The 27,886-nt window shown below is 37.9% G+C and overlaps 1 protein-coding gene across 4 annotated transcripts in view; it reads left to right on the top strand.

The window, feature by feature from the left end:
- Positions 1 to 27,886, top strand: part of RAPGEF2 (Rap guanine nucleotide exchange factor 2) — a 273,060-nt gene that overhangs the window by 207,153 nt on the left and 38,021 nt on the right. For all 4 annotated transcript variants that reach the window (XM_049770221.1, XM_049770223.1, XM_049770222.1 and 1 more), the window contains 4 exons: positions 8,086 to 8,217; positions 19,126 to 19,303; positions 23,545 to 23,681; positions 24,936 to 25,094. In XM_049770221.1, coding sequence (XP_049626178.1) covers positions 8,086 to 8,217; positions 19,126 to 19,303; positions 23,545 to 23,681; positions 24,936 to 25,094 — 606 coding nt within the window. The remainder of the gene's footprint in view (positions 1 to 8,085; positions 8,218 to 19,125; positions 19,304 to 23,544; positions 23,682 to 24,935; positions 25,095 to 27,886) is intronic.

Raw genomic sequence — 27,886 nt, 5'->3', positions numbered from 1 at the left:
GTTTGATAATACTTGAGTGTGCTTCAGAACTAGACATTCTGAACTGGCAATATAATGATACATTTTCACTGAACTATTCTTGGTACAAATCACTTAACTTTACTTTTTTTGGAGGGTGCCATACCTGACTGTACAGGGATTATTTCTGGCTCTTTGATTAGGAATCAGTCTTGGTGGGCTAGGGGAACCATGTGGGACTCCAGAGATCAAACCAGGTCAGTTGCTTGTAAAGCAAGAGCCTTACCCTGTACATAACTCACCAGGTCTAATTTGAACTTTTCTGTTCTTAGTTTCTTTTGTCTAAAATGGTGCTAAGGGACTGAAGAGGTAGTACAGCATACTGGTGTGTAAGGTACATTCAGAAGGCTTGGCTCTATTTTCTATAGAATTGCCTGAGCCTTCAAGTTATATGGAAGTGAGTTGGTGTGTGGTCACCAAACAGAAAGTAAACAAGTAGAACCCAAAAAGGTTTTAAAAATAGGGGACAGAGAGGCTGGAGAAATAGCATGGAGGTAGGGAGTTTGCCTTTCATGCAAATGGACAGTGGTTCGAATCCTGGATCCCATATGAACCTGCCAGAAGCGATTTCTGATCATAGAGCAGGAGTAACCCCTGAGCACTGCTGGATGTGACCCAAAAACCAAAAACGAACAAACCAAAATAGGGGCCAGAGCAGTGGCTCAGGAGTAGTAAGGTGTTTGCCTTGCTCACAGCTGACCCAGGACAGAAGACTGTTTGATCCCCCAGCGTCCCATTGGGTCCCCAAGCAAGGAGCGTTTTCTGAGTACAAAACCAGGAGTAACCCCTGAGCGTCACCAGTTGTAGCCTTAAAAAAAAAAAAAAAAAAAAGAGGAAAAAAAAGGTTTAAAATAATAAATAGGGGCTGGAGCGGTGGCGCAAGCAGTAGGGCGTTTGCCTTGTACATGCTAACCTAGGACAGACCGAAATTTGATCCCTGGGCATCCCATATGGTTCCCCAACCTGAGTGTCACCAAGGCAGGAGTAACCCCTGTCACCAAGTGTGGCCTAGAAACCAAATAAATAAATAAAGTTTATTGGAACACGCACTTTAGGACTGTGGCCTAACTCAGAGGTCAGGCACTTGCCTTTTTGAGACTCTGCTCTCCATACTGTTACCTCCTTCCCTAATACACTAGTGCTTAGAACAGGACCTGGCACAAAGCAACATATGATCTTACTATAACTCATTATATATTATGATTTGGTTATAGATATATGGGCCACACTTGATATCCCAATCATATGCTTTTTATCATTCTAAAAGATTCTGATTTTCTGTTTTAGAATGAAGTTCTTGTGGGTTTCCTTCTATCCATTTTTAATGAATTTTTTTGAGAATAAAATGGAAAAAAAGAATGGCATTCTGGAAGTTATTTAAATCTATTTATGAGTTTTGATTATTTTCTTTAAAATAGGTCCATGTGTTCTATTTTTGTTCAAATTATCCATGTATCATAGAGGTAGCAATTAAATTTGTAATTTCTTTCTACATTACTTTAATAAAGAGAATGGCCTACTGAAGAAGAGGACCGGGTCACTGCCACATTTCAGTAATAACACCAGTAACTCCAAATTAAAAACGTTTGTGTTTGGATATAAAGTTGTATGAAATATTCATATATACAAGTTACATCTTAGTATCAAGACCTTTCTGAAACATGAATGTATTATAGAAAAGTAGAAAGGAAGTTACATCATCCCCCTGTAATATTTGGACTGTCTTCTAAAGGCAGTGTTCTCTGGTAGAAATAGGCATTATGGTGAATACCATTCCTACTCTCTATAGAATGGGCCAGACCAAATGTGTGAGGCTTTGCAGTCAAACAGACGAAAACAGGTGGGGCCGATGAGGTGGCACTAGAGGTAAAGTGTCTGCCTTGCAAGCGCTAGCCAAGGAAAGACCGTGGTTCTATCCCCCAGCGTCCCATATGGTCCCCCCAAACCAGGGGCAATTTCTGAGCGCTTAGCCAGGAGTAACCCCTGAGCATCAAACGGGTGTGCCCCCCCAAAAAAAAGAATAAAACAGATATAAAACTGGGGCCAGAGTGACAGTACAGCTGCTTAGGGTGTTTGCTTTAAACACAATTTACCCAGTTTCTTAAATTGTTTCAGCTAGCACAACTAAGAGTGATTCTGAGCCTTGAGCAATGCCAAAAGAAAACAAATGTCTTATCTATCCAAGTTGGTCTCCCTGTAAGAGGATTCTTGATTATTAAAATATGAATATTTATAAGAGATTAATTGGATAATAAAGTACACCATGACAGTATGATTTTTATATTTTTAGAATTTAGTTTTGTTTTAAAAATCTATTTTTTCTTTATAAAAGACTTGAAATGTGTATAAATTTTAGATAAATAGTAAGTAAATGATAATGGCAATATTAAGCAGAATTATAATGTGACTGAGGCCATGACTGGAAAAGTGATAAAGGAAATGAAAAGCAAGGGGGAAAAAAGCATTTTTAAAGCAGGTTTTGTTCTGCAGGACTAAATCGTACCATTTAGTCCCATATTATGTTATATTCATCTTATAGAAGAAACCAGTTGGACTGAAATGAATCGATTTGTTTGAACTTTCTTGACTTAGGAGGAAGTGGTGTAAAAGATCAATCTGTAGGTGATTGGCATAGGGCTTACTTACTTTTTTTAAGATTTACATGGAATTCTTAGTGTGATTAGTTTTTGGCATGTTTCTCTGGTAGATATATAGCAAATTTTAAGGTATTAATATTAAAGTGTTTACATGTATTGTAATGAGACATCATTAGTCCTTTTAATTATCCCATGACACATTGGAAAATTTTGTTTGGTGCCCATATACACACACATATATTTATATATTTATGAACAAAATATTGTGCAGAATGCTTCCTTCAATACTGATGAGGATGCAAAATCAAGTATTGGATCTTGGGGGTTATAAGGGCTATAGGTAAATAAAAGTTTCTTCTGATGAATAATCTTGAGTCCAGATATCTACTTTTCCTGGTGTTCTAATGCTCATAATTATAAAAGTCGCCTCCTGTTCTTTTTGTTGTGGACAGAGTTGTTGAGGTAACTCTTGGTCATCTGTATGCCTGGCTACGGGGGTCACTTGGGGTTGGTTCACTGGGGTCATACTTCTTGGCTGGTTATGGTACTGTCTGGGGATGATAGTCCTTTGGTATTTACACACATCTACTTGTGTTGTTGGCTCGTAGGGCTGGCAATCTCAAGCAGCACAGCTGCCAGGTATCATGCATGGCACATGTGTCGGAACTCTAGAGATTTTGAACTTGTGCCCGTTCCCTTGCAAGATAGTTATTGTAAGACAGTGTATTAATCCCCCAGGCCTATTCTCGTGTTTTTAAATATGACTCAGAAAATGAAATTTGATCATTTCATAACTGGTCTTTAAAATGAGCCTTTAAATATTATTCCTACTGATTCATATTGTTAATGTAGAAAGAGGTCAGGGAGTGTTAGAACTAGTAGTGCTTGAAGATTTAGCAATAAAAGGAAATTTGTGTGAGTTCCCATGTTTGATGTTAGACTTATAGAGAGAACTGGAGCAAGAGTAAAAATTTGAAATTGCTGGCCCAGAGAGAGAGCTCCAAGGGCTGGTGTGCATGCCTGGAATGAACTTGGCCCTGAGCTTGATCACTGGTATTATATGGCCCCTGCAGCATTGCCATGTGTGACCTGAAGAGCCTCCAACAGTATCTGAGTGGCTCGGGTGACCTCCAGAACTGCCAGGCCAGAGCCCTGAATCATTAGCCCACATACTTCCCCCCCTGTATTGTGAGATATGTTCTCCTTCCCCAAAAGAAAGTGATTCCAAAACATAAATTGAGTTCCACAGTATGAGCGAAAGGTGTTTGGATGATTTTGATCCTAAATCTCTTTGAAAGTAGATTCCAGATACAAGTAGCCTGCTGATATCTGCTTGTAAATTCCAGAACAGGAGTTCTAGAACTGTACAAGATCTGTGTGTCTTACTCTGACATATGGCAATTTACAGCTAACAAACTTTTAAGTCATTTTTCTGTGTGCCAGGTGCTACTTTTTGCCGGATTTGTTTCTATTAAATCTCACAGCATTGGTGACAAATCAGTGGATAATAGAGGAGATTCTGTTTCATATATAACATAAAAAAGTAGGAAATTGGCGTAATATACAAATTCTTCTTGAGATTTTGAAAACATGAGCATAAAAGAGAATTCATAAAATTCCAGTGATGATTTAAGTGAATTTTAAGTAATACATCTCAACATAAACATAAACATTAACATAATGAAATTTTTTTTTATTTTGGGTCACACCCAGCAGTGCTCAGGGTTTACTCCTGGCTCTATGCTCAGAAATAGCTGCAGGCAGGCTTGGGGGACCATATGGGATGCCGGGATTCAAACCATTGTCCTTCTGCATGCAAGGCAAACGTCCTACCTTCATGCTATCTCTCCTTCCCTACAATTTGATTTCTTGATCATCCCAATACAATAATTTGCATTTTAGTAACAAAAATTTACATTTTATGCCATCTATAATTATATACCACTGTTCCTTGTAAAGCTTATAACTAGGAACATAGAGCTGTCTTAGGGAATTAAGAAAGAGGAAGAAGGGCACGCATCCTAACTACTCTTGACTACACCATTACCATTTTTTTGTTTGTTTGTTTTTTGGGCCACACCCAAAGACACTCAGTAGTTATTTCTGGCTCTGTGCTCAGAAATCACTCCTTGTAGGCTTGAGGATAATATGAGATGCCAGGAATCAAACTTGGGTCCTTCCCGGTCAGCAATAGGCAAACACCTATTGCTCTGCTATCACTCCAGCCCCACCATTACCAATTTAAGAAATTTTATATATTCAACAAAATATTTTCTCAGTGATGTCAGACTTCACTACCGTATTATATGTTCTAAGTCAAATTCATTTGTTATTCAGTAATGTTAGTAATGTCATTAGATTAATTAGTAAAATGCAAATGCCTTTTCATGACACAAGTCATTTGTGTAGTACTTCCTTGCTTAAACTGATGGTTAATTTTAGCAACCCTGTTTATACCAAAAGATAAAACAAACTCTGATATAGCTAAAATTTATGTTTAAGTATATGCTTACTTTGTGTATTAAGAAACAGATATAAATATACTCTTCACTGTTACTTTTGTACTTGGCTACCTTATGGTTAAATTATGATTCAGCTTTCTGACTAACATATTACAGTTGAGTTGCAGGTACTATATTTTTAGGATTTTAGGTTGCTTAATTTGGTAGAAATGCGAGGAGCAACATATTTAGCATAGACAAATTAAAATATTTACATAGTAAAAGAATATAATTAAGAGATAAGTGAATTGGGTTCTTAATAAATTGCTCTAAAGTATTTGATCTGTGTAACTGCTGTGAAATAGAAGATCAAAATGACTAGTGTCAAGATAATTCACAGTCTCTATTTATTTATATATTTATTTATTCATTTACTTATTTATAGCCTCCCAACAGTGCTTAAGGTACTTGGCCAGCTGAGCCAAACTCTTCAATGCATAGGCCCTGTGGTGCTGGAAGACACTGTGGCTCCCCCAGAGGTTGCTCTGGGGCCTCCAGGGCTACTGCCAGAAGTGCTGTGCTAATCCAGGGTCCCAGGCATGCAGGTTGATCCCTCTGCTACCTCTCTGGTGCCAGACCCTAAGCTAATAACTTCCTGATAATAATATAAATAGCACTAGGACAAGCTCAGAAAAGTTTGTAACAAGCCAGTCTTATTTCTGACATGTCCCTTTCTGATAATTCTTGCATAATTTGTATGCATTCCACTCATCCTGAGTTAGTCTTTACCCAGGGTAGGGCCTCTGTGCCGTCACCAGGTTTAGATTGAAGCCATGGCGTCTGCTTCCCTTCCCACTCTGTGTGCTCCAATGCTTCCCTTCAAGCACTGATCTAGGTTTTTGTTCTCTTAGAATTAGGACTGTATGTTTTTGACTCTTCATTTTTAACAACTAAACAACTGCTTCTATTCCGGAACCTTCGCTAATGTGTACTGTCATAGAAATTCATAAAGGTACAATTTCCCAATTTAGAGGAAACATTTAAGCTTTCATTAACATGACCTCTATTCTTACATTTCTAATATACAGAGCTGTTTAGTGATATAGCCTTAGGGCTGGTCTGAGGTCTTGTTGGCTGAGAGTCACTGGCAAGGCGCCAGGCCTGCGAACACCTTTATGTGGAGTTCAGAATAGTAAAATACTCCATCAGTATGTACAAGTATGTACAGCAGTATTTTTGCTTGGATTTTGATGCCAAACCCTAATTACTATGCTCAGGGATCACTCCTGATAGGGGCTGTATGTGAATCTGCAGACCCAGCCTGGCTCTTCTGATGTACCACAAGCTCCTTCCCCACTGTATCTTCTAGTTCCAAAAATGTTTTGGTTTTGGGTCATACCAGGTGGTGGTGTTCAGGGTTTATTCCTGGCTCTGTGCTCAGGGATCATTCCTGACAGGGCTTAAGATACCTATCCTGCCTACAAACATACTATTTTACTATCTGATATCTATTTACCATATTTTCCTGCATATAAGACAACTTTTGAAACAAAAAAAAGTCAACCGAAAATCAGGGGTCGTCTTATACGCCGAGTATATCCCAAGAAATGTTTCAATATGCCGCTAAACGAAAATTGTCTGAATATTGCCACGAAACAAATTTTCCAAGTCAATCCTGCACCAATCACTGCAGGGCTGCTCAGACTGCCTCTCTAACTCAGGCAATCCAAACAAACTTTTTATGCATGCAAATTAGACAATGTTCTGGACCCGAATCTACACTGTAAAAAACCTGCTCAGATTTGCCAGAGTCAGAGAGGAAGTCTATTACAGTATAGTATACCCTTTGAACCTTTGCTTGTTGTGATTGGCTCACTGTGGTATATGAGCACAGGAACACATGTAGCACAGGAACGTTCTGTCTGATGCAGTGAATATAGGCTCAAACCTATGTTTTAACTGCAAAATTAGGTCGTCTTATATGCCCAGTCATCTTATATGCCAGAAAATACGGTAACTAGAATAAATTCATAGAGAAGAAAGTAGCAAAGGAGAGAAGGGAAAGACAAGACTCAACTTTTATTTTAAAATTAATGTCTTTCTAATTAACAGCTAAGATATAGTCTAGAAAGAGAATGTTGTCATAAAGCATGAAGTTAGCTTTATTTTGAAACAGCATATAATGTACTAAATAAATCATTTACATGTTCCCTTAGTAAAGATGTACAGTGTTCAGGGCAGTATTTTCTTCATATATTTCACTGGTTTGTGTGTAGTCAGAGCTCGAAAAGGAATTTATGAATATTTCTGAATAGCAAATCGAAGGTTTTTTCTTTCTTTTGAATAGGGGAGTGATAGAAACAATTAAGGAAGGCTTAGCGAGTCTATTTAATGGAGCTTCTTTCTGTTAAGGGTTTAAACATAAGCAAGAATAAAAATTGATCTTTTTGTATATGTGTATAGTTAGGCATGTGCATAAAGTCCTTGACTCTTAAGTTCTTTGAGCACTTTCATTTCTCTAGAGGTGAGCATACTTACTACTGTAGCAATACACTGCTGAGTTTAAATTGTTCTTAAAAACAAAACAAAAAACCTTTAAGTATCACTTGAGTAATAAAAAAAACCTCAGAGACATTGTCTGGTCTTTCTGATTATTTTTCAATTTAAGCAGTGTCTTGCTACGGTCATATTTGTGATAGCTAACAAATAGAGACTAATTTGCTCATTAATAAATCATTTGAAAATTGTAGCTCATTGAATTAAATGCTCACCAAGGTTAATTGCTATATCCAGCTATTTAATTACCAAATTTAATATTATTTAAGGTTCATTGGGTGCCCATATACTTTACAGTTTGTTTTGCAGTTTGGGGCATATTGGACAATATTTAGAAATTGTGGATTAAACAAGTGAAGGCTCTTTCCTAATACTTTTGCTAAGTGTTGGAAAGTAGACTAAATAATATGATTATGTCTTGTCAGAGTCCTTGATTCAAATTGTAACGCTGCTTCTTCCTGCTCCTTCCATAGCTTCCTGCAGATTTCACCAAACTGCACCTTACTGATAGTCTCCACCCACAGGTGACACACGTGTCTTCTAGCCATTCAGGATGTAGCATCACCAGTGACTCTGGGAGCAGCAGCCTTTCAGATATCTACCAGGTAAGAAATGTAGACCCATCACACACTTATCTTGATATATTGCAGGGGGCTGTAGGATTCTCAGTTGATAGTCCATTTATATGCATATCAGGTATACAGATCATTGGATTGATACTGTTTATGATTTACACAGAAATATAGTTTATGTTTGTTTTGGGAAGGATAACAACTATGCTAATAGCTTTATGTTTCTTTTTATGAGTTGCCACATTTTCAGAGAGATTGGTTACAATGAAACACATTTCTCTTTATTATAAACAGTTTATTAATTTGATTACAGTTGATTGGAGGGTTTATCACGAAAGTATAGTTACTGAGGAAAACTGTAACTCTACTTTTATAAAGTTTTAATTTTTAAAGCCATGAATATGTATGACAAACGGAAAAGACTAAGTTTGGACCTTTTAATTTTTGCATATTTTAACATCTAAGATTCACTTAGCCTCAAGGTGGGGCTCCTCCCCACCAGTGATTGGAGAAGCAGCTGAAAGTCTGGCTGCAGGCTACAGTCTTCAATCCTGTTAGAACAATTTGGAGTTCTTAGTCTGGCCATTCTGGTGGCAATTAGGAACAGGCATCCCATCATTTTCTTGGAACTTATTCCCAGTCTACTCAAAGTAGTAACAAAAAAGTTAGAATTCCCTAGAATATGTTTTAATAGAATAAATAATTTACATCAGGGGTCTCAAACTCAATTTACCTGGGGGCCTCAGGAGGTAAAGTCGGGGTGAGGCAGGGCCTCATAAGGGATTTCACTTACTGAATATTCGCAATAAAAAATCACATTGGTAAGAAAAAAAAATCGTATTAAACATTTGCATACCCTGAACGGAACTGCTCGGGTAGCTGAGTGTTGAATGCGATTTTTTTCTTACTAATGTGATTTTTTTTTTATTGTGACTGAAGTTCATTACACAGAATTATTTACGGTATATAGTGATAATGAATGAAGGGCATTCCCACCACCAATGTTGTCCTCCCTCCACTCCTGTTCCCAGCATGTCTTCCACATATCCCTCCTTTCCCCCCCAGAATCCTAGTGCAACTGGTCTCCACCTAACAGCTTGTTATAGGTTGGGTATCTATTCTGCTTGGTGTTCCAGTCTGGTCATTTTTTATTTACACTACATGTTTATATGACTGGTCCTGGTATCATTCTTCCCCCCCCCTCAATTTATGAGGCTGAATGATTCAAGTTATGCTATTCTGTTGGAGATAAAAAAAAGTTAAGGAAAAGAGAAGAAAACAATTTGGTATCAACTACTAAAAAAGAAAAAAAAATCACCAAATAATATCCACAAAAGTGAAAAAGAAAAAAGTGGAAGGAAAAAAGAGAAGGAAAATAATATCAAAAAACAAACAAAAAATAAAACAAAACCAGAAAAAGTGCTGCAGTGGAAGGGTTTGTTGTTACCCCACTTTTTTTTTTTTTTTTTTTTTTTTTTTTTGTATAGGCACAGTAAGTATTGGGGAAGGAAGGAAATTCCCGTGGCCTAAGAGATTCAGGGTTTCTCCACTCTTGAAGCATATTGTCATGGGAACAACCACTGGCTCCATACCTTCTCATTGCCATATCCCAGGGGTTTTTTTTGTATGTTTGTTTGTTTTGTTTTTTGGGGGGGAGGTTTTGTGTGTGTGTGTGTGGTGTCAGGAACCTTTCCTCTCGGTTGTGGATGAGAAAATCAGGCCACTGTAGCAAGCAATCTTGGCATTTGCGCAGGTCCTAGGACAAGGCCTAGGATAGAGTCTTTAAGGTTCTAGAGGTACTGTTCCACATTGTTGGTGTGTTCAGTTTTTTGTATCATGTGCTCCATGTTTTTTGCTAATGCGATTTTTATTGCAATTATTCGGTAAGCAAATAATTGCGAATACTGCAATATTTGAAGGCCGGCCACGGGCCACAAAATGTTGTACGGAGGGCCGCAAATGGCCCGAGGGCTTCGAGTTTGAGACCCCTGATTTACATCATTCTTATATTTAATTTCTATATATTTAACTTTGAGATTTACATTCATGTCTATGTTTTTCTTTTGGGGGTGGGGTATGGGGAGTTAGAGAATGAAAGTTTTTTGGGGGGCGGGGCATACCTGTGCTCAGGGTTTTCTCCTGGCTCTATTCTGAGAGACCACGCTTGGAGATGTTCGTGGGACCAGAGGTAGTGGTGGGTATCTGCCTGCAGTGCAGGTGCCTTAACCCAATACAGTCTCGCTAGCCCCTGGTTTATATATACTTGTGAAAATCAGTGATAACTGCTACAAATTCAGACTGTTCCCACCACAGATCTTCCACTGTATAAAACCAGCTCAGAGTTTAAAGACAAATAATATAATATTTATAATTTATAATATTCCTCTTAGTACAGTAAAAACAGAAATTTTAAAATTCTTCCTCTTGAAACAACACCGAGATTTGTCTAATTTATGGAAGTTCATTCAATGTACTTATCTCAATTTGGGCATCAATTAGCAAAAGCTTTGAAAATCAAATTTTCCATCATCTCCATAATGCCAGAAAAGGTATGTAGGTAGGTCTTCCTGGGATCCTGAAGCAGCCCGCTGGATCACTTCAGGGTACTAGGCCCAGTGAACAGAGATAGGAAACGACCTGCTGGCTTCGTTCACCAGAAGCAACCAGGACTCAGAGCAAGAACCAATCCTTTTTGAAGGCCCTGCATGGCTGGAGTCCAAAGAGGTCCCACCAGCAGTATGCAGAATACATGCATACCATCCTGGTCCATGGCAGGGGGAAAAAATAGTCCATAGATATATAGGATTTTGTTAACTCTAAATTTTAATATTTAATAGAAATCTTCAGTAGATCACTTATTTTCTATAGAGGAAAAAAATTTTCTTCGCCAGCAGGGGGTTTTAGGCAGTACATAGGGGCTACTCCCAGCTGTGTGCTTGAGGAACTGCCAGGCCACCTACATGCAAAGCATGCCCCAGCCCATTGAGCTATTTCCCTAGCCCTGCTCCAGAAATTCTTTGGGGGAGAAAATGGGTTAGGCCACACCCAGTGGTGCCAAGAGACTGTTCTTGACTGTTCTCAGGAGTGACCCTCACCATGCTTAGGAACCCATGTGCAGTATAAGGACTCAAACGGGGGTGAGCAGATTGCAAACATTTGACCCCATACTGTCTCTCCAACCCATGATTAGAAACTGGTTTATGATTTGGGTCTTTTCTTTGAGGGAGGTCACAATCTGTTGTGCTCAGAGCTTACTACTGCTTCTCTATTCAGGGGTCACTCCCTGCAGGGCTTGAGATACCTCATGTTGTGCTAGGTATTAAACCCATTGTCCATGTGAAAGGGAAGCACCATACAACTGTACTATTGTTTAAACTCCGAATTCTTGAGTTGAGAAGAAATTTTGACAGAGTACACTGTGTAGTTTGAATTCACTACTACTTTCCTGTTAATCAGGCATCCATATTCTTGAATAATTCTCGGGATAGTTAACAATCTCCCATGTCTTGCTATTGATCTGACTTAATTCCTTTTTGTTGAGGATTGTTTGACTCAAGCAAATGTGAATGCTTTCTCACAGGGAGAATTTAATGCTGTGTAAGAGAGAGACAGGTAAAATTATTTTCTTGAGAGTATGTGGAGAAAATTTGAGAGTTAAATAGAAAAAGGGGGTTATTTGGGGGGGGGCATACCAGGTGATGCTCAGTGGTTCCTCCTGGTTTTTCACTCAAGAATCACTTCTGACCTGCTCAGGGAACCATATTAGGTGCTAGGGATTGAACCCAGGTCAACAGCTTGCAAGGCAAATACCCTACCCACTATATTATTTCTCTGGTCCTAAATACTTATACTCAAGTATAAGCTGAGTTTTTCTGGCACAAAATTTGTGCTCAGTCCACAAGTTGTGACTGAGCTGAAGAGGTATGTGGCTGAACTGAACTGTATGCCACTGAACTATTTAACCACTACATTCTGCGCTTTGTATGAGGCCTACAGCAGTAATGATGACAATGTCTATATTGATACCCTCACATCAGATATAGCTGAAGGTCTGTTTGGACATACAGATGAGGAGGAGGAATCCAGTTTTGAAAGATTTTTAACCTTTGTGATTTAGCTTGATTACCTGTTAAGCTATGGTTTTCTGCACTTTTTTTAAAGTTATTGTTGCTAGTTTACAGTTTTTCTTTAGCAACGAATATTGAAAAACATCTAACCTACCAATTCCTCAATTATTGTAATTGTTTTGGATATATATTTTTATTTTTGAAATTTACCAGTGGCTGCTGCATTTTCCACCTTGGTTTATACTTGGCGTCACTAAGTTTTCCCTGTTTTTTAGGATAAAATGGGGGGGGAGGTGTCCCAGCTTATACTAGGGTCGGCTTATACTTAAGTAACTAGGTTTTTTTGGTTGTGTTGCTTGTTTGGGGGCCACACCTAACAGTGTGACAGTGCTGTAGATCTACCCCCAGCTCAGTTCTCAGGGTTAACTTCTGGAGGATCTTAGGGAGCAGTGGTAGTGAGCATCAAACCTGAGCCTCCTGCTAGTAAAGTCGAAACCTAGCCTTTTAAAATCTATAGCACTGGGATTACTAGTTTCAGAACAAAAGAAACTTTTGTTTTGCTTTGTATATTTTTATTAAATCACCTACAAAGTCATGCATGATTAGGTTTCAGGTATACTATGTTCTAGCACCAATCCCCTCACCAGTGTCCCCAGTTTCCCTCTCTGGTACTTTTTCTCCCCACCATTGTCTGTAAAATGAAAATCCATAAATTTTGAGACCACCCTACGCACCCTGGCCTGATGAAGCTGGGTAGCGCCGGAGAAATAAAACACCAAGCAGTCAGGAATTATCAGAGTCAGTGGCTTTTCGCTTCATGGCATCTCTGCCCCTCTGCACCTGCCAAAATCCAGAACTCTTTTCTTTATTCAAACTAATTCCCCACACCAGGAGGGGGAAGGTCCAGTTCTCCAGGTGGGCTTTTACATACCAAAAGAAGAGGATGGGGGGAGGAAAGGAAATTGGGGGAAGAGTTTTGTTTAGGGTTTTAGCTAGTCTCATTTTACAATTGTCCCTAGTGTCCCTTTCTGTGGATATCCTCCCCCAACATCCTAGTAGCACCCTGAAAGCTTCACAGTTCTTGTGCTCTTTGTTTTAATTACCTGTGGACATTTTGTTTCCCAACTATATTGTTTATGTTCCACAAATGGCATCCTTCTGTGTCTGTCCCTCTCCCTCCAACTTCACTCAATCGTGATCTTCTACATAGCAGCAGATTGCAGTACTCCATTTTTCTTCTTATTTCATTATTTGTATATGAACCAGATAGCTTTTTTATCCGTCATCTGTTCTTGGGCCCTTGGTTTATTTCCAGATTATGCCTTTCTTGTTTTAACAAGGGCATGATGGTCGGTTTGGATTGGCAAGTTTGGGAGAAAAACATTTCTACCTGTGGTGACTATTATCTATTTTTAATTATATTCATTTGCTAAGTGAGAGAGTTTGCCAGAGAGTTTTAAGGAGAAAGAAGTTTTGAAGTGTTTGTTTCTGGAAGTAGGCTAACCAATCTGACCACAGTGGTAGAGACTCAATTACTGACTGAGATATAGATATCTCATCAGATATAGAGTGATTTCTTTTTGTCTTGATAAGTCATTTTCTCCACAGTAAGTAAGCACAAATAAAGCAAAAATGTGGTTTCAACCAGGACAGAATTTTTATTAAACGAGTGAAATCTACCCTATGGGGCCACAGGTCAGTTTTTTTTCTAAAAGGAGCTTCATTTTTTCAGGCCTTCCACCTGGATCACGTTATTGTCGTGTCTGTTCTCTGCCATCGTTACTCAAGTTTACTTACTGCCCTCTGAAAATTGGGTCCTATCTTTGATTTTTTTTTTCTGCAAGCCTTTTTATTTGGGTTCTACTTGAAATCATTGCTGCATTCTCTGTTGCTCTGCCTGCTAGAACAGCTTTAAGAAGGCAAGCAACTTGCATGTCTTGTTTCCATTTTCTCTTCCAGCCTAGCAGAGTGCCAGGAAATCTCAGGCATTCAGTTAAAAATGTGTTATGAATATGATTGAAATACTAGATTAGGGATTATAAGCTCAATATGGAGGAAAGTGAAGACAGGAGCTAGAGACATAGAAGGAACTAAGAAACTTGAATACTAAAGATGTGCTCAAGTCGAAAAAAACTTACCTTGGAAGCAGCTGGAAACTAGCTGAAAGAGGAGAAAGTTAGTGACAGGAAATAGAATATCTACATTCATGATAAGAGGCAATGCAGTTTCCAGTCATGATAAAAGTGGCTAAGTTGGACTGGAAATACTTGTACAACAACTGACAATTAGCACAGTGGTAGGGCATTTGCCTTGCACGCAGCCAGTTCGGGACAGACATCCGTTCGAGTCCCAGCATCCCATATGGTTCCTCGAGTCTGCCAGAAGATCTGAGTCTGCCACTCAGATTTCTGAGTGCAGAGCCAGGAGTAACCCCTGAGTACCACTGGTTGTGACCCAAAAACCAAAAAAAAAAAAAGCCAATAGAAATGAGAATTCAAATAAAATGAAACTTACACAAGGTAATAAAGGAAACCTCACAAACAAATGAAAAAAGTGATATAGTTTTTAATAAGTGGAATTTGGAGTACAGAATTATTTTTTAGTTTCATTACATGGTAATTAAGATGAATTCCAGATCAACTAAAGAGTTAGAAAATCCTTAATGATAATCCAGTGATCAGAATTTTTAATAAGTATTAAAAATTAGGTAAATTGGGACAGAGATTTAACATTTGAATGTAATTAACTTTTTGCAAATTAATAATGCTGAGCTCACAGTGTAACAATAAAGGACAAGAGTAGATAACTTGCAGAAGAGAACATGCAAATTAGGAACAGTGTGAAAAGATACAAAAGTTTACTTACTGCAAGTATTATTATTACCAAATACATTTTATATATGGTTTTGCCTGCTCTTTATAATATTGGTTAACATTAATTTTTTAATGCAGCATACATTTAAATGTATATCAAAATCTAAGGTGGTGTTTGGGTTAAATATGCATATTTAAAATCTTGCACAAAATGTATTTATATCCAGGATACTTTTATTGGGTCATGGGAGATAGCAGAGGGTTAGGAAAGGTGAATCAAGCACCTAATGACCCTCCTGCTCCCATCCACAGCATCCTTAGGGTTGAGCCCTAGAGAACTCAGAACATTGCAGGGGCCAGTGCTTTTAAGTCCTCAGGGCATTGAACTGTCTGGTCTTGTTCAATGGACACAGGAGTTCCTGAAAATGGTTTGGTGTCCTACTCCCCCTTCAAAAGAGACTTTCTTTTTGATAAATGGATTTTGGAGAAGGGAATTATTTTGTTGTTTCAATTTACATAGTACTAAAGATGAATTTCAGATCAACTAAAGAGTTGGCAATCTCTTTGTTTTTGTTTTTTGTTTTGGTGCCACACCCAGTGAGTGGCCTTCACACTTCTGGCTCTGTGGCAGGCTGTGGGGGGGGGGATACCATATGGGATGCCAGGTATTGAATCTAGGTTGCTCCAAGTTTGGCAGCGTGCAAGGCAAACACCCTAACCCCTGTTCTATTTCTCTAGCCCAGAGTTAGCAAACTCTTACTGGCAATTCAGTGATTTTTTTAATATATATTTCTAAAAAGCTCTCAAACACAAAGATATGTGTGGGATGCAAAAAAATTTTTTTTCTGTAAATGATTTTGTTAAATTATGCCTTTACTAGAGTTTCAGAGTATTTAATATTTCTTGATAGTTTTATTTTCTTGACATTCTTTTTTTTTTCCCCTAGGGGTTGTAGAGCCACACCTGGCGGAGCTAAGGGTTTATTCATGGCTCTGTGCTCAGAAATCGCTCCTGCCAGGCTTGGGGGATCATATAGGATCTAGGAATCGAACCTAGGTCTATCTTGTGTCAGCAGCGTACAAGGCAAAAGCCCTATCGCTATCGCTCCAGCCCCCTTTTTTTCTTAACAGTCTTTAAAACAGAACTGGTTTATATCTACAGAATATGTGTAGACCTTTTTTTTTTGGGGGGGGGGGGTTGGGCCACACTCAGTGATGCTCAGGTGTTGCTCCTGGCTATTGCACTTAGAAATCACTCCCCTTGGGGAACCATATGGGATTGGGGGGGGGGGATTTGAACTGCCATCCATTCCAGGTTAGAGCATGCAAGGCAGATGCCCTAACGCTTGCACCACCACTCTGGCCCTGTGTAGATATATCATAGATATTTCAGCACTGATCTGAGAATATTTCTTGATTGAGCTGATCAAGAATAATTTTTTAACCACTAATATACATCAAAATCTATGGTAATTTATGTGGGAGCTAAATTAATTTAAGCTGGAAGTTATTTCTTTAACTGAAAAAATTGTTTCTTCTTGCTTTTAAGACAAATCTAATCAAGTAGTCTTTAAATATAAATGTCTAGATATCTATTAGAATAAAAGCTTTTGAAGAAAAGTATTAAAGTAGTACTGTAGATTTGGGGATGCTACGAACTAGCAATTTATGCAGTTGCTTTTCACTACTTTTGCTCTTTTGACAGCAAAACAAAACTATTTGCCTTTGGGATTGGGGAGGGCTGGGGTCACTCCCTGTGGTTTTGGGGGACTAGTTTGCAAGGCAAGGCAAGCACCTTAACCCATGTACTATCATTGTAAGCCTCAATTAACATTTTAGTGAAAACAAATCTATTGAGAAAACTGGACAAATTATTGAGCATAGGAGTCTGTATTTGCCAGTCCTGATTTTGAGTTGAACAGCTTATTTAATTTCCTAAAGTATTTTCTTATCTGAAAAAGTAGTCAAAGTACCAAATTTAGTACTAGGTGACTGCTGTTCAATCAACTGAGGGGAGGGGACTGGGCCACACTTAGTTCTGCTTAGAGGTTTCTATTGGTGGTTTTGGGAACACATGTAGAGCTGGGGATTGAACCTGGGTTGGCCTGAAGCTAAGCATATTCCTTACCTGCTCTACTATATCTCCAGCCCTAGGCACTCTATTTTTATAATATGTAGGGGGTAGACTATTTTTAAAAGTATTGTGTTCAGGACAAATTCTGACAGTATAAATTGCATGTATTGCTCATTGTTGAGAAGAGGAACAGTCAAACTATGAAAGTACTGAGCTCCTCATCCCTCCACCACCTATCGTCTCCTGGGGGAGCCTTGCTGGTAAAAGGTAGAGCTGAGGTGCCTCCTCACACCATAGAGTGAGCTGAGCCCCGAATCTAAGTCTCCTTCACTCAGCCACCTCCATAGTCAAAATTAGGGGGATTTTCCAATCTCCTCAGAGGAGAGGACTTTTGGTTTAGCAACTGGCTTTCTTTATCATTATTTGATTAAAGCAGAGTCTTATGAGGTGCCCCTTTATTAATGCTAAAGCTGGTTCATGTAACGAGTGGTTGGGCTGAGAATTGAACAACTATGTGTTTGCTCATTCAGCAATACAGTAAATAGCAATTACCAGACACTCCTTGTTTAAAGAATACAGATAACATGGAATCACTAATGGTATAGGGTTCTCCTTTTGAGTCATTTGTCCAAAGTCATGAGGGAAAGGTTTTATTGTATTTAAAGTAATTTATTTTGATGATAGCAATGATTTCTTTGGGATAATGTCTATTTTTCATCTTTAAAAGTAGAAGAAAACCCTTATGAGTTTGGGGTTTTTGCATTTCAGTCTTCAATAAGGCCCTTTAATTGTAGGCTAATATTAAAGACTGCATTTTAGAATATACTTGAATATATAAGGTGATGGATAAAAATCTTCAATGTTAAGATAAAACAAAGGTGAAAATGTAATCATAGCAAGCATTAGCAAATTTTCACATTTCTAGACTTTAGAAGTAAGGCGAAAATAACAAAGCTGGCCTAGTTTCTCTGATCACACTCAGCATACTAGATCACATCAAGTCTACCTATGTTTCATTCTATAATCTAGATGCAGTTCTGTGAATTCTGAGTTTAAATGAGGAGATGTGTTTCTGAGCTTGTCACAATTAATTCTTTTGTGGGGCAAAACTTTCCTCCTAGCCCAACTGGAGTACTTCTGCTAATAATGATCACATCTGAACATTAGTATTTATTATGGCTATTGTTCAAAACAGTTTTGTAGGGAGTAGGTTTTCCATTTTTATATTTTTTTGCCTTCATTTGACAATTGATTTTGAGGAGGTGGCACACCTGACATTACTCAGGACTTACTCCTGGTAGGGCTCTAGGAACCATATGAGATGCTAGTGATTAAACATGGGCCAACTGTGTGCAAGGCAAGCACCCTACCTCTGTACTATCACTGTGGCCCCAATTTAATTGTTAACCAGGAGATCCAGTAAATCAATGGTTTAAAGCACAAACCCTGCAGTGCCAAGGATTTTGTGGGCCATCTTGGCAGCACTTGGGACAGCATATACAGAGCATGTTTCCTTAACCTTCTATGGATCCCTCTGGCCTCCATATATTATTCAGTGTTATAATGGTTTCAAATGCCATATGATACTTCAGATAGAAAACCAAAATCACTTCGATAAAATTGTTTCTCCTGGGGCCAGAGAGATAGCATGGAGGTAGGGCATTTGCCTTGTATGCAGAAGGACAGTGGTTTAAATCCCAGTATCCCATATGGTCCCCCGAGCCTCCCAGGAATGATTTCTGAGCATAGAGCCAGGAGTAATCCCTGAGCACTGCCAGGTGTGACTCATAAATAAAAAATAAATTGTTGCTCCTGATTAAAAATTTAGTAGGTGATAAAATCACATTTTATTGATATAATTTTGTTATATGGTGCTTGGGGCATAAATGTTTGCCATGTAATATAATAAATTATACTATTTCTGTTATATCTTGAGTATAAACTATTTACTTGAGAGAGTATATTGAAATGTTTTGGTTTGTTTTAAGGCCACAGAAAGTGAGGCAGGTGATATGGACTTGAGTGGTCTGCCAGAAACAGCAGTGGATTCTGAGGATGATGATGACGAAGAAGACATTGAGAGGGCATCGGATCCTCTCATGAGCAGAGACATTGTAAGAGATTGCCTAGAAAAGGACCCAATTGACAGGACGGATGATGACATCGGTAAGTTTTGATTAGAAAATTGACCAGACTTAAGCTAGACATAAAGATAGAATTGATGATGTGATAGGACAATCAGTCCATAGTGTACTATGGCACTGTTTTAGGAAGGACAATGAATAATGTTCTTATAAAGGGCTTGGCCTGACATACCTGGCTCCAGCCCCAGAAATCATTTTTCATTACCCATTTTTGGATATCTAATCTAGATTTTGTTGAAGTAAGGTGGTTAACCGCTGCTCTTTCTTTTAACCTCTTCCCATCTCCAATTGGTAGTCAAAGATTGATTATATAAGTCTTCAGAGGATTCCACAGTATAAATTGAAATTCTTCTTGTACCCAGAAGATAGAGGATTTTATTTTCTGTTTCATATACCTTATGGCCATTGGATTTCTTGTGTCCAAAATTGCCTATCATTTTTCTTTTTTCTTTTTTTTTTATTCCTTTCACTTTATATCTGAAAAACCATCTATTCCAGAATTTTTGGACCAGAGGAGCTATCTTGAGTCTTACAAATGTGCTATATAATCTAGTAATATTTACCTTTGAATGCTCTTACCACATAGACTTTTATTTCAAACAGTAAATTATTACTAGTAAAGATAGGGTCTAATGAGTATTGTTTGACTTTATACAAGTTTTTAAATTCTGTCATCTCAACGTAAGATAACACATGAGAACTCTTTAGGGTTTGTGTGTGTGTGTGTGTGTGTGTTCTTTTTATTCTGGTTAAATCTGACTCATTCTTCAGTATTTAGTTAAACAGATTACCTTTCATATGCACTATAAATATCTGTATGATTGATGTTTTCTTTAATTGTCTCTTCTTACCTCTCCTTTCAACCCACAGAAAAGAAAGGAGGGGGGAAAAGAGAGAATATGTGTAAATATCTGATTACATTTTTTTAAAATAGCAGGAGGAGAATTTATGGGTTTGCATTGACTTTTTGTGCATCTTTGCAGTGTGCTTAAGGGAGGAACTTTATTCATTTATCCCTGGAATTCATAAGCTTTGACTGGTACTCATCTATTGAATGGTTATAAATTTCATTTTTTATTTTGAGTCCTTAACATTAAGGTAGAGAACTACTGTAGTCTCTTTCAGATAATTTTCTTTCCCTCTACTAATTTTCCATCCAAGTTAACTCCACATAATATTTTGAAAGGTATATTAATCATTTTTCCATTAAATTAGAAAAAATGGATAAACTGGCTTTTATTAATTGACTTCAGTGTTTCTCATCTGAACAATGATCTTAACTTTCCTTTATTTCATATTGACTGAAAGTTTATCTAAGATTTAATATTTTTCATAAACAGGTCAGGAATATTTCTTACCTAACAAATTCCAGTAAGTTATAAACCCTCTAAGATTCTCTGCTTCTTCCTCCATGCTGCCTTCCTCTGTCTGTGGAGCACTGATCTTACCCATCCCAGGCTCTGCTCTACTTTGACTCTGGCTTCCCTATAGCAGTTATCAGAATTATTTTGAACCTTTATTATCAAATGCTAACAGTTCATATTTCATTTTTAAAATATTGACTATATAAAAGTTCTTGCTTTTCTCTCTTCCCTATAATCCTTAGTGTATTAAGTAGCAGAATAGAAAGAAGATCCCACAAAACCAGAAGAAAGATCCCACAAAACCAGTAGAATCATTGAGATTCTTATAAAACTCTTAGAGACCATCTGGTTAATCATTTGTTTATTTTTTTAACTAAGTTGAAGCAGCTTTATATTTTATTACTTATCATTATGAGATGTACAGATATTTTTTATTTTGTTTCATTAAAAATTAATTCGTGGGCTAGAGTGATCAAATAGCGGGGCAAGGCATGTCTTGCACATGACTAACCCAGGTTCAATACCCAGCACCCTATATGGTCCCCCTGAGCACAGCTGGATATAGCCCAAAGACAAAAAAAATTTTTGTATTTCTTCTCCCTCCGTTCCTCCATTGCAATGACCAGTGGTCATGCACATTTAGTTGCATCTGTCATCACAAGCATTTATAACATGGGGACCCCAACCTCAAAGTCATACAGATGTTAGACATATGGGCTAGTGGTGGGGGTCAAACTCACACAGCCCTAAGTTAACCCCACTTGGGAAATTGTTTCAAATGCTAGTTACACTCATATGTTACAAACTGATTTTGTGACCTATTTATGGGAGTAAGAATGCCAGTCACTTTAATTCACTTTAGCAAATATTAGATATCTTTTATATTTATATTTGCTAGTAATATATGAAGTAATTATTTTTATAGTACTATAGCATTTAGAACACTTTTGGTCTCATATTTTTTGGAAGACCATAAATATTTACTTGTTTAATTTAACTCCTACTAGGGGGAAGAAGAGTAAAATGTTTGTCAAATAGGTAAAATTGTAATATCTGATGTTGAGTGGAAGTAACAAAGGAAATAGAACTGATGTATTACCTAGAGTACTATGCCTTGCTACACCCCTATGTAATAGAGATTTCTTGTAGTGATATTCGAAATAAATGACTTTGTAGCATAATACAGACCTACCAGAAATTAACTAAACAGAACATATTACCTAAGTGATTTCTCCCCCACCCCCTGATCTTTTTTTATTATTATTATTTTGTTGTTGTTAAAAAAGAATGCTAGTAGCCACAGTAAATTGACTTCCTGGCACAAGTCTGGGCAAGGTCAAAAAACATGGTTCTGTTGGACAGAGTTTCTTGATCCTGTTTATTAACCATCATGATGAGAAATATTAGAACAGATATTATCCAGCTGGAGTTAGAAATCGACTTTGTCTGACTTTCTGGAATTCTAGTGTTTTCACAGAATATATTTTTCTATTCTATGTTGATCTCACAACCAACTATACCCACATGATATTGAAATTTGACGCTAAATCCTAGCAGATGGAATAAATTTGCATAGGAAAAAGTTTCTTTATATGAGGGCAAAAAACAGTACCATTTTTATTTAGCTCAAATTTGAATATCATGAATATTATGACAGCAGTATAAGTTCTCATTTATTATATATTTAATGTGATCTAAGGACTTTATATCTTTGCATTTGATCATCACAGTTTTTTGTTGTTGAGGAGATTGTTTTGGCGTTTTGTCTGTTTTATAGCCATACCTACTGTGCTTGCTTTTGGCAGTACTCAGGTTAATATATAGAATGCCTGGGATTGAACCTGATTCAGCCACATGCAAGGTACATGCCTTACCTGCTATACAATCTGTCCAATCCCATGATTATTTTTTCCAACTGGTCATTACTCAAATTCAAATATTCAAATGTCTGACACACACCCTGCCATAAAATGATGCATTACTATTGTTATAGAATTATATACCTTTAAGCTTTATTTCTTTGCAAAATGTAAGAGAAATTGTACCTGAATAAGAAACTTAGTATAAAACCTTTTATACCAACATAAAAGGTATTTCTCCCTATATTACCAATAGGAAGAGTGATCAAAGCTTTTATTTTTTTGGGGGGGGCAGTATGTAAGGTAAGAAATAGTCTGTTTTCATCTTCATTCTTTATATTTATCTTATTTTATCTTATTTTAATTCATTCTTTGTTATATATTTTATAGATTTATCTTATTTATAGAAAATATCTCTTGGTTTCTAAATCCTGGGATGTCCTTACATTAATTGTATTTTGGCTGTTTTGGAGTTCCATTTGCCCATAAGGTAGTAATGAGAGGGCCTTAGGCTTTCAATTTCATCTCAGCCTATTATGTCATCCCTTAATAAGTCTTAATAAGATCACAGAACACTTTCAATAGACAGTAAACTCCCCATCCAAAGTTACTCATTTCCCAGTTGTTCGACTTCTAATTACAATGTACGCTATTGTTTGAGAATCAAGGGGAAAATGTAACATTTCCACAATGACCAAATTGTTTCTGCAAGAAATTCAACTTGTACTTAAAGGTTCTTATGATTATTGTGTTTTTAACTTGGCCATGTTGTAGGACATTCATAAATAAAGACAGATTTTTGAGTGTTGCATTTTTTTTTTGTTTGTTTGTTTCTAAGTTGTCATTTGAGACCAGGGAGCTAGTTCAGGGGGCAGGAGAATGAGGTTCCCATAGACTCGCATGCCCTTCTCCCCAGCACCACCAAACTCCTTGGGTACTTGGCTGACTGTCATTTAGAGTAACCCCTGAGCACTTAAGAGCCTTGGAGACTTCCCCACCAAAATTTGTAGTTTTGGTAATGAATGTCCTTTGCTTTTCAGAACAACTCTTGGAATTCATGCACCAGTTGCCTGCTTTTGCCAATATGACAATGTCAGTGAGAAGGGAACTCTGTGCTGTGATGGTGTTTGCTGTGGTAGAGAGAGCTGGGACCATAGTGTTAAATGATGGTGAAGAGGTTAGTAAATATTCCACCACTAAAATGTTTCTGTTTGAAAGTTTCTCATAGCAACTGAGCAAAACCCCCAATTCTGATTATTCTTTTTTTTAAACTTGATTGATTGATTGATTGGTTTTTTGGGCCAGACCCAGCAGCGCTCAGGGGATACTCCTGACTCTACACTCAGAAATCACCCCTGGCAGGTTGGTGGAACTGGGCATTGAACCTGGTCCCTCCCGGATCAGCCACATGCAAGGCAAAAATGCCTTACTGCTGTGCTATGTATCTCTAGTCCCAAATTCTGTTTATTCTTTTATAGCACAATCAGCACCAATAAGTTTAAACTATGTAAAAATTAAGGTACATGTTATATCAAAGTGTATTCCAAGTATTCAAATCCAGTTTTAATTTTCATTATTTATAATGCCTTATACAATATAAAAAGATATTTAATATGTTAACTTAAATATCATAATGAGGGGCCAGAGAGATAGCATGGAGGTAAGCCGTTTGCCTTTCATGCAGAAGGTCATTGGTTCAAATCCCAGTATCTCATATGGTCCCCCAAGCCTGCCAGGAATGATTTCTGAGCTTAGAGCCAGGAATAACCCGTGAGTGCTGCCAGGTGTGACCCAAAACAAAAAAAAGTCATAACGTCATTCCTTTTTTTTTTGGTTTTTGGGTCACACCCACCAGTGCTCAGGGCATACTCCCTGGCAGGCTCGGAGGACCATATGGGATGCCGGGGTTCGAACCACAGTCCTTCTGCATGCAAGGCAAATGCCCTGCTTCCATGCTATCTCTCCGGCCCCATGAATGTCATTCTTACTAGGCAGTGTTTGCAAGTATTTTGCAGGATCCAAGGGGTTTTTGTTTTGTCACTTCAGAGAAGGATATCAGTATGAGAAATCAAAAGGCTATTGGGCCAGAGTGATAGTATAGGGAAGTAAGGCATTTGTCTTGCACACAGCCTACCCAAATTTGATCCCCATCATCCCATATGGTCTCCCTAGCCTTCCAGGAGTGATTTCTGAGCACAGAGCCAGGTGTAACCCATGGGGCTACTGGTATGACCCCAAAACAAAACAAAAAAGAAAAGTATAGATGTTCTGTGCTAAGCATGAAAATAAGTAGATATGACTATTCTTTATTTCATCTTCAAAATGGAAAAGTAGTTCCCTAAAAATTTGCCAAGTCATTTATAACACTCATTCTAGCATTTAAAGAGCATGATACTATTTTTTTTTTCTGTCTTCATTTTTATTTAACTAGCTGGATTCCTGGTCAGTGATTCTGAATGGATCAGTGGAAGTGACTTATCCAGATGGAAAAGCAGAAATATTATGTATGGGGAATAGTTTTGGTGTCTCTCCTACCATGGACAAAGAATATATGAAAGGAGTAATGAGAACAAAGGTGGACGATTGCCAGGTATATCACAAAATATGTGTGCCTTTTCTTATTAAAAATATTTTAATAGATCATGTTTAAGATTTATAAATAAGGGCTAAAGAGATAGTGTCAGAGTTAAGGCACATACATGTCTAACATGCAGCTGATTCCAGTTTGATACCTGGTACTACATTGTACCCCAATTATCCCAATGTGCAGCTGGGATAATAAAATCTTTTATATGCATCCTTGGGCATTGCATTGAAAAATCTGCCTAGATGACCAGCCTCTGAAAATCTTCTAAGCACTATTTCAAGTTTTATCTTGTCCCAGAAAACTAGAAAAATTTGTCTTTAAATTTATTGGAATTTTCATAATTATGAGTACTTTAAATTAGTTTATTCATTTATTTTCCTATTTATCACCTCATTCTTCAGTAGACAAAGCAGTGCTTAGTCCTTTAAGATATTTCTTTTTTTTTTAACTTTTTTTTTTATTTAAACATCTTGATTATAAATATGATTGTGATTAGGTTTCAGTCATGTAAAGAACACCCCCTTCACCAGTGCAACATTCTATACCACCAATGTCCCAAATCTCCCTCCATCCCACCCCACCCCCACCTGTACTCCAGACAGGCTTTCCAGTTCACTCATTCATTCACATGATTATGGTAGTTCTCTGTGTAGTTATTTCTATAACTGCACTCAACACTCTTCATGAAGTGAGCTGGAAGTTCCAGCCCTCCTCTCATTGTCTCTGAGGATTGTTGCAAAGATGACTTTTATTTTTCTTAAAACCCGGAGATGAGTGAGACTATTCTACATCTCTCTCTCTCTCTCCCTCTGACTTATTTCACTCAGCATGATAGATTCCATATACATCCATGTATAGGAAAATTTCATGGCTTCATCTCTCCTGACAGCTGCATAATATTCCATTGTGTATATGTACCACAGTTTCTTTAGCCATTCGTCTGTTGAAGGGCATCTTGGTTGTTTCCAGAGCCTGGCTATTGTGAATAGTGCTGCAATAAATAGAGGTGTGAGGAAGGGGTTTTTGTGTTGTATTCTTGTATTCCTAGGGTATATCCCTAGGAGTGGAATAGCTGGGTCAAATGGGAGCTCAATTTCCAGTTCTTGGAGGAATCTCCATATCACCTTCCATAGAGGTTGGACTAGACGGCATTCCCACCAGCAGTGGATAAGAGTTCCTTTCTCTCCACATCCCCACCAGTACTGATTGTTCTCATTCATTGTGATGTGTGCCAATCTCAGTGGTGTGAAATGATATTGTTGTTTTGATTTGCATCTCCCTGATGATTAGTGATGAAGAGCATTTTTTTATGTGCCTTTTGGCCATTTGAATTTCTTTTTTATCAAAGTGTCTGTTCATTTCTTCTCCCCATTTTTTGATGGGATTAGATTTTTTTTCTTGTAAAGTTCTGTCAGTGTCCTGTATATTTTGGATATTAGCCCCTTATCTGATGGGTATTGGGTGATTATTTTCTCCCACACGGTGGGTGGCTCATATTCTGGGCAATATTTCTTTTGAGGTACAGAAGCTTCTCAGCTTAATGTATTCCCATCTGTTTATCTCTGCTTCCACTTGTTTGGAAAGTACGGTTTCCTCCTTGAAGATTCCTTTAGTCTCAATGTCCTGGAGTGTTTTACCTACATGTTGTTATATATACCTTATGGTATCAGGTCTGATATCAAGGTCTTTAATCCATTTGGATTTTACCTTCGTACTTGATGTTAACTGGGGGTCTATGTTGGCTTTTTTGCAAGTGTCTAACCAGTTCTGCCAGCACCACTTGTTGAAGAGATTTTCCCTGCTCCACTTAGGATTTCTTGCTCCTTTGTCAAAACTGAGGTGATTGTATGTCTGGGGAACATTTTCTGAGAATTCAAGCCTATTCCGCTGATCTGAGGGTCTGTCTTTATTCCAATACCATGCTGGGTTGTTTTTTTTTTTCTTTTTTTGTGTGTTGTGCTTTTGGGTCACACCCGGCAGTGCTCGGGTTACTCCTAGCTCCATGCTCAGAAATTGCTCCTGGCAGGCACGGGGGACCATATGGGACGCCGGGATTCGAACCGATGACCTTCTGCATGAAAGGCAAACGCCTTACCTCCATGCTATCTCTCCGGCCCAAATACCATGCTGTTTTGATAACTATTGCTTTGTAGTACAGTTTAAAGTTGGGGAAAGTAATGCCTCCCATTAACCTTTTCCCTAGGAGTGCTTTAGCTATTCGAAGGTGTTTATTGTTCCAGATGAACTTCATAAGTGTTTGATCCACTTCTTTGAAGAATGTCATGGGTATCTTCAGAGGGATCGCATTAAATCTGTACAATGCTTTGGGGAGTATTGCCATTTTAATGATGTTAATCCTGCCAATCCATGAGCAGGGTATGTGTTTCCATTTCTGTGTGTCCTCTCTTATTTCTTGGAGCAGGGCTTTATAGTTTTCTTTGTATAGGTCCTTCACGTCTTTGGTCAAGTTGACTCCAAGAGATTTGAGTTTGTGTGGCACTGAAGTGAATGGGATTGACGTCCATCTGTTCCCTATTATTATTGGTGTATAAAAAGGCCATTGATTTCTGTGTGTTAATTTTGTAGCCTGTCACCTTGCTATATGAGTCTATTGTTTCTAGAAGCTTTTTGGTAGAGTCTTCAGGATTTTCTAAGTAGAGTATCATGTCATTTGCAAACAGTGAGAGCTTGACTTTTTCCTTTCCTGTCTGGATTCCCTTGATACCTTTTTCTTGCCTGATCGCTATAGCAAGCACTTCCACTACTATGTTGAATAGGAGTGGTGAGAGTGGACA

This window comes from Suncus etruscus, chromosome 3 (genome assembly GCF_024139225.1).
Source record: "Suncus etruscus isolate mSunEtr1 chromosome 3, mSunEtr1.pri.cur, whole genome shotgun sequence".
Classification (NCBI taxonomy): Eukaryota; Metazoa; Chordata; class Mammalia; order Eulipotyphla; family Soricidae; genus Suncus; species Suncus etruscus.
This window is presented reverse-complemented; position numbering and strand designations above follow the sequence as displayed.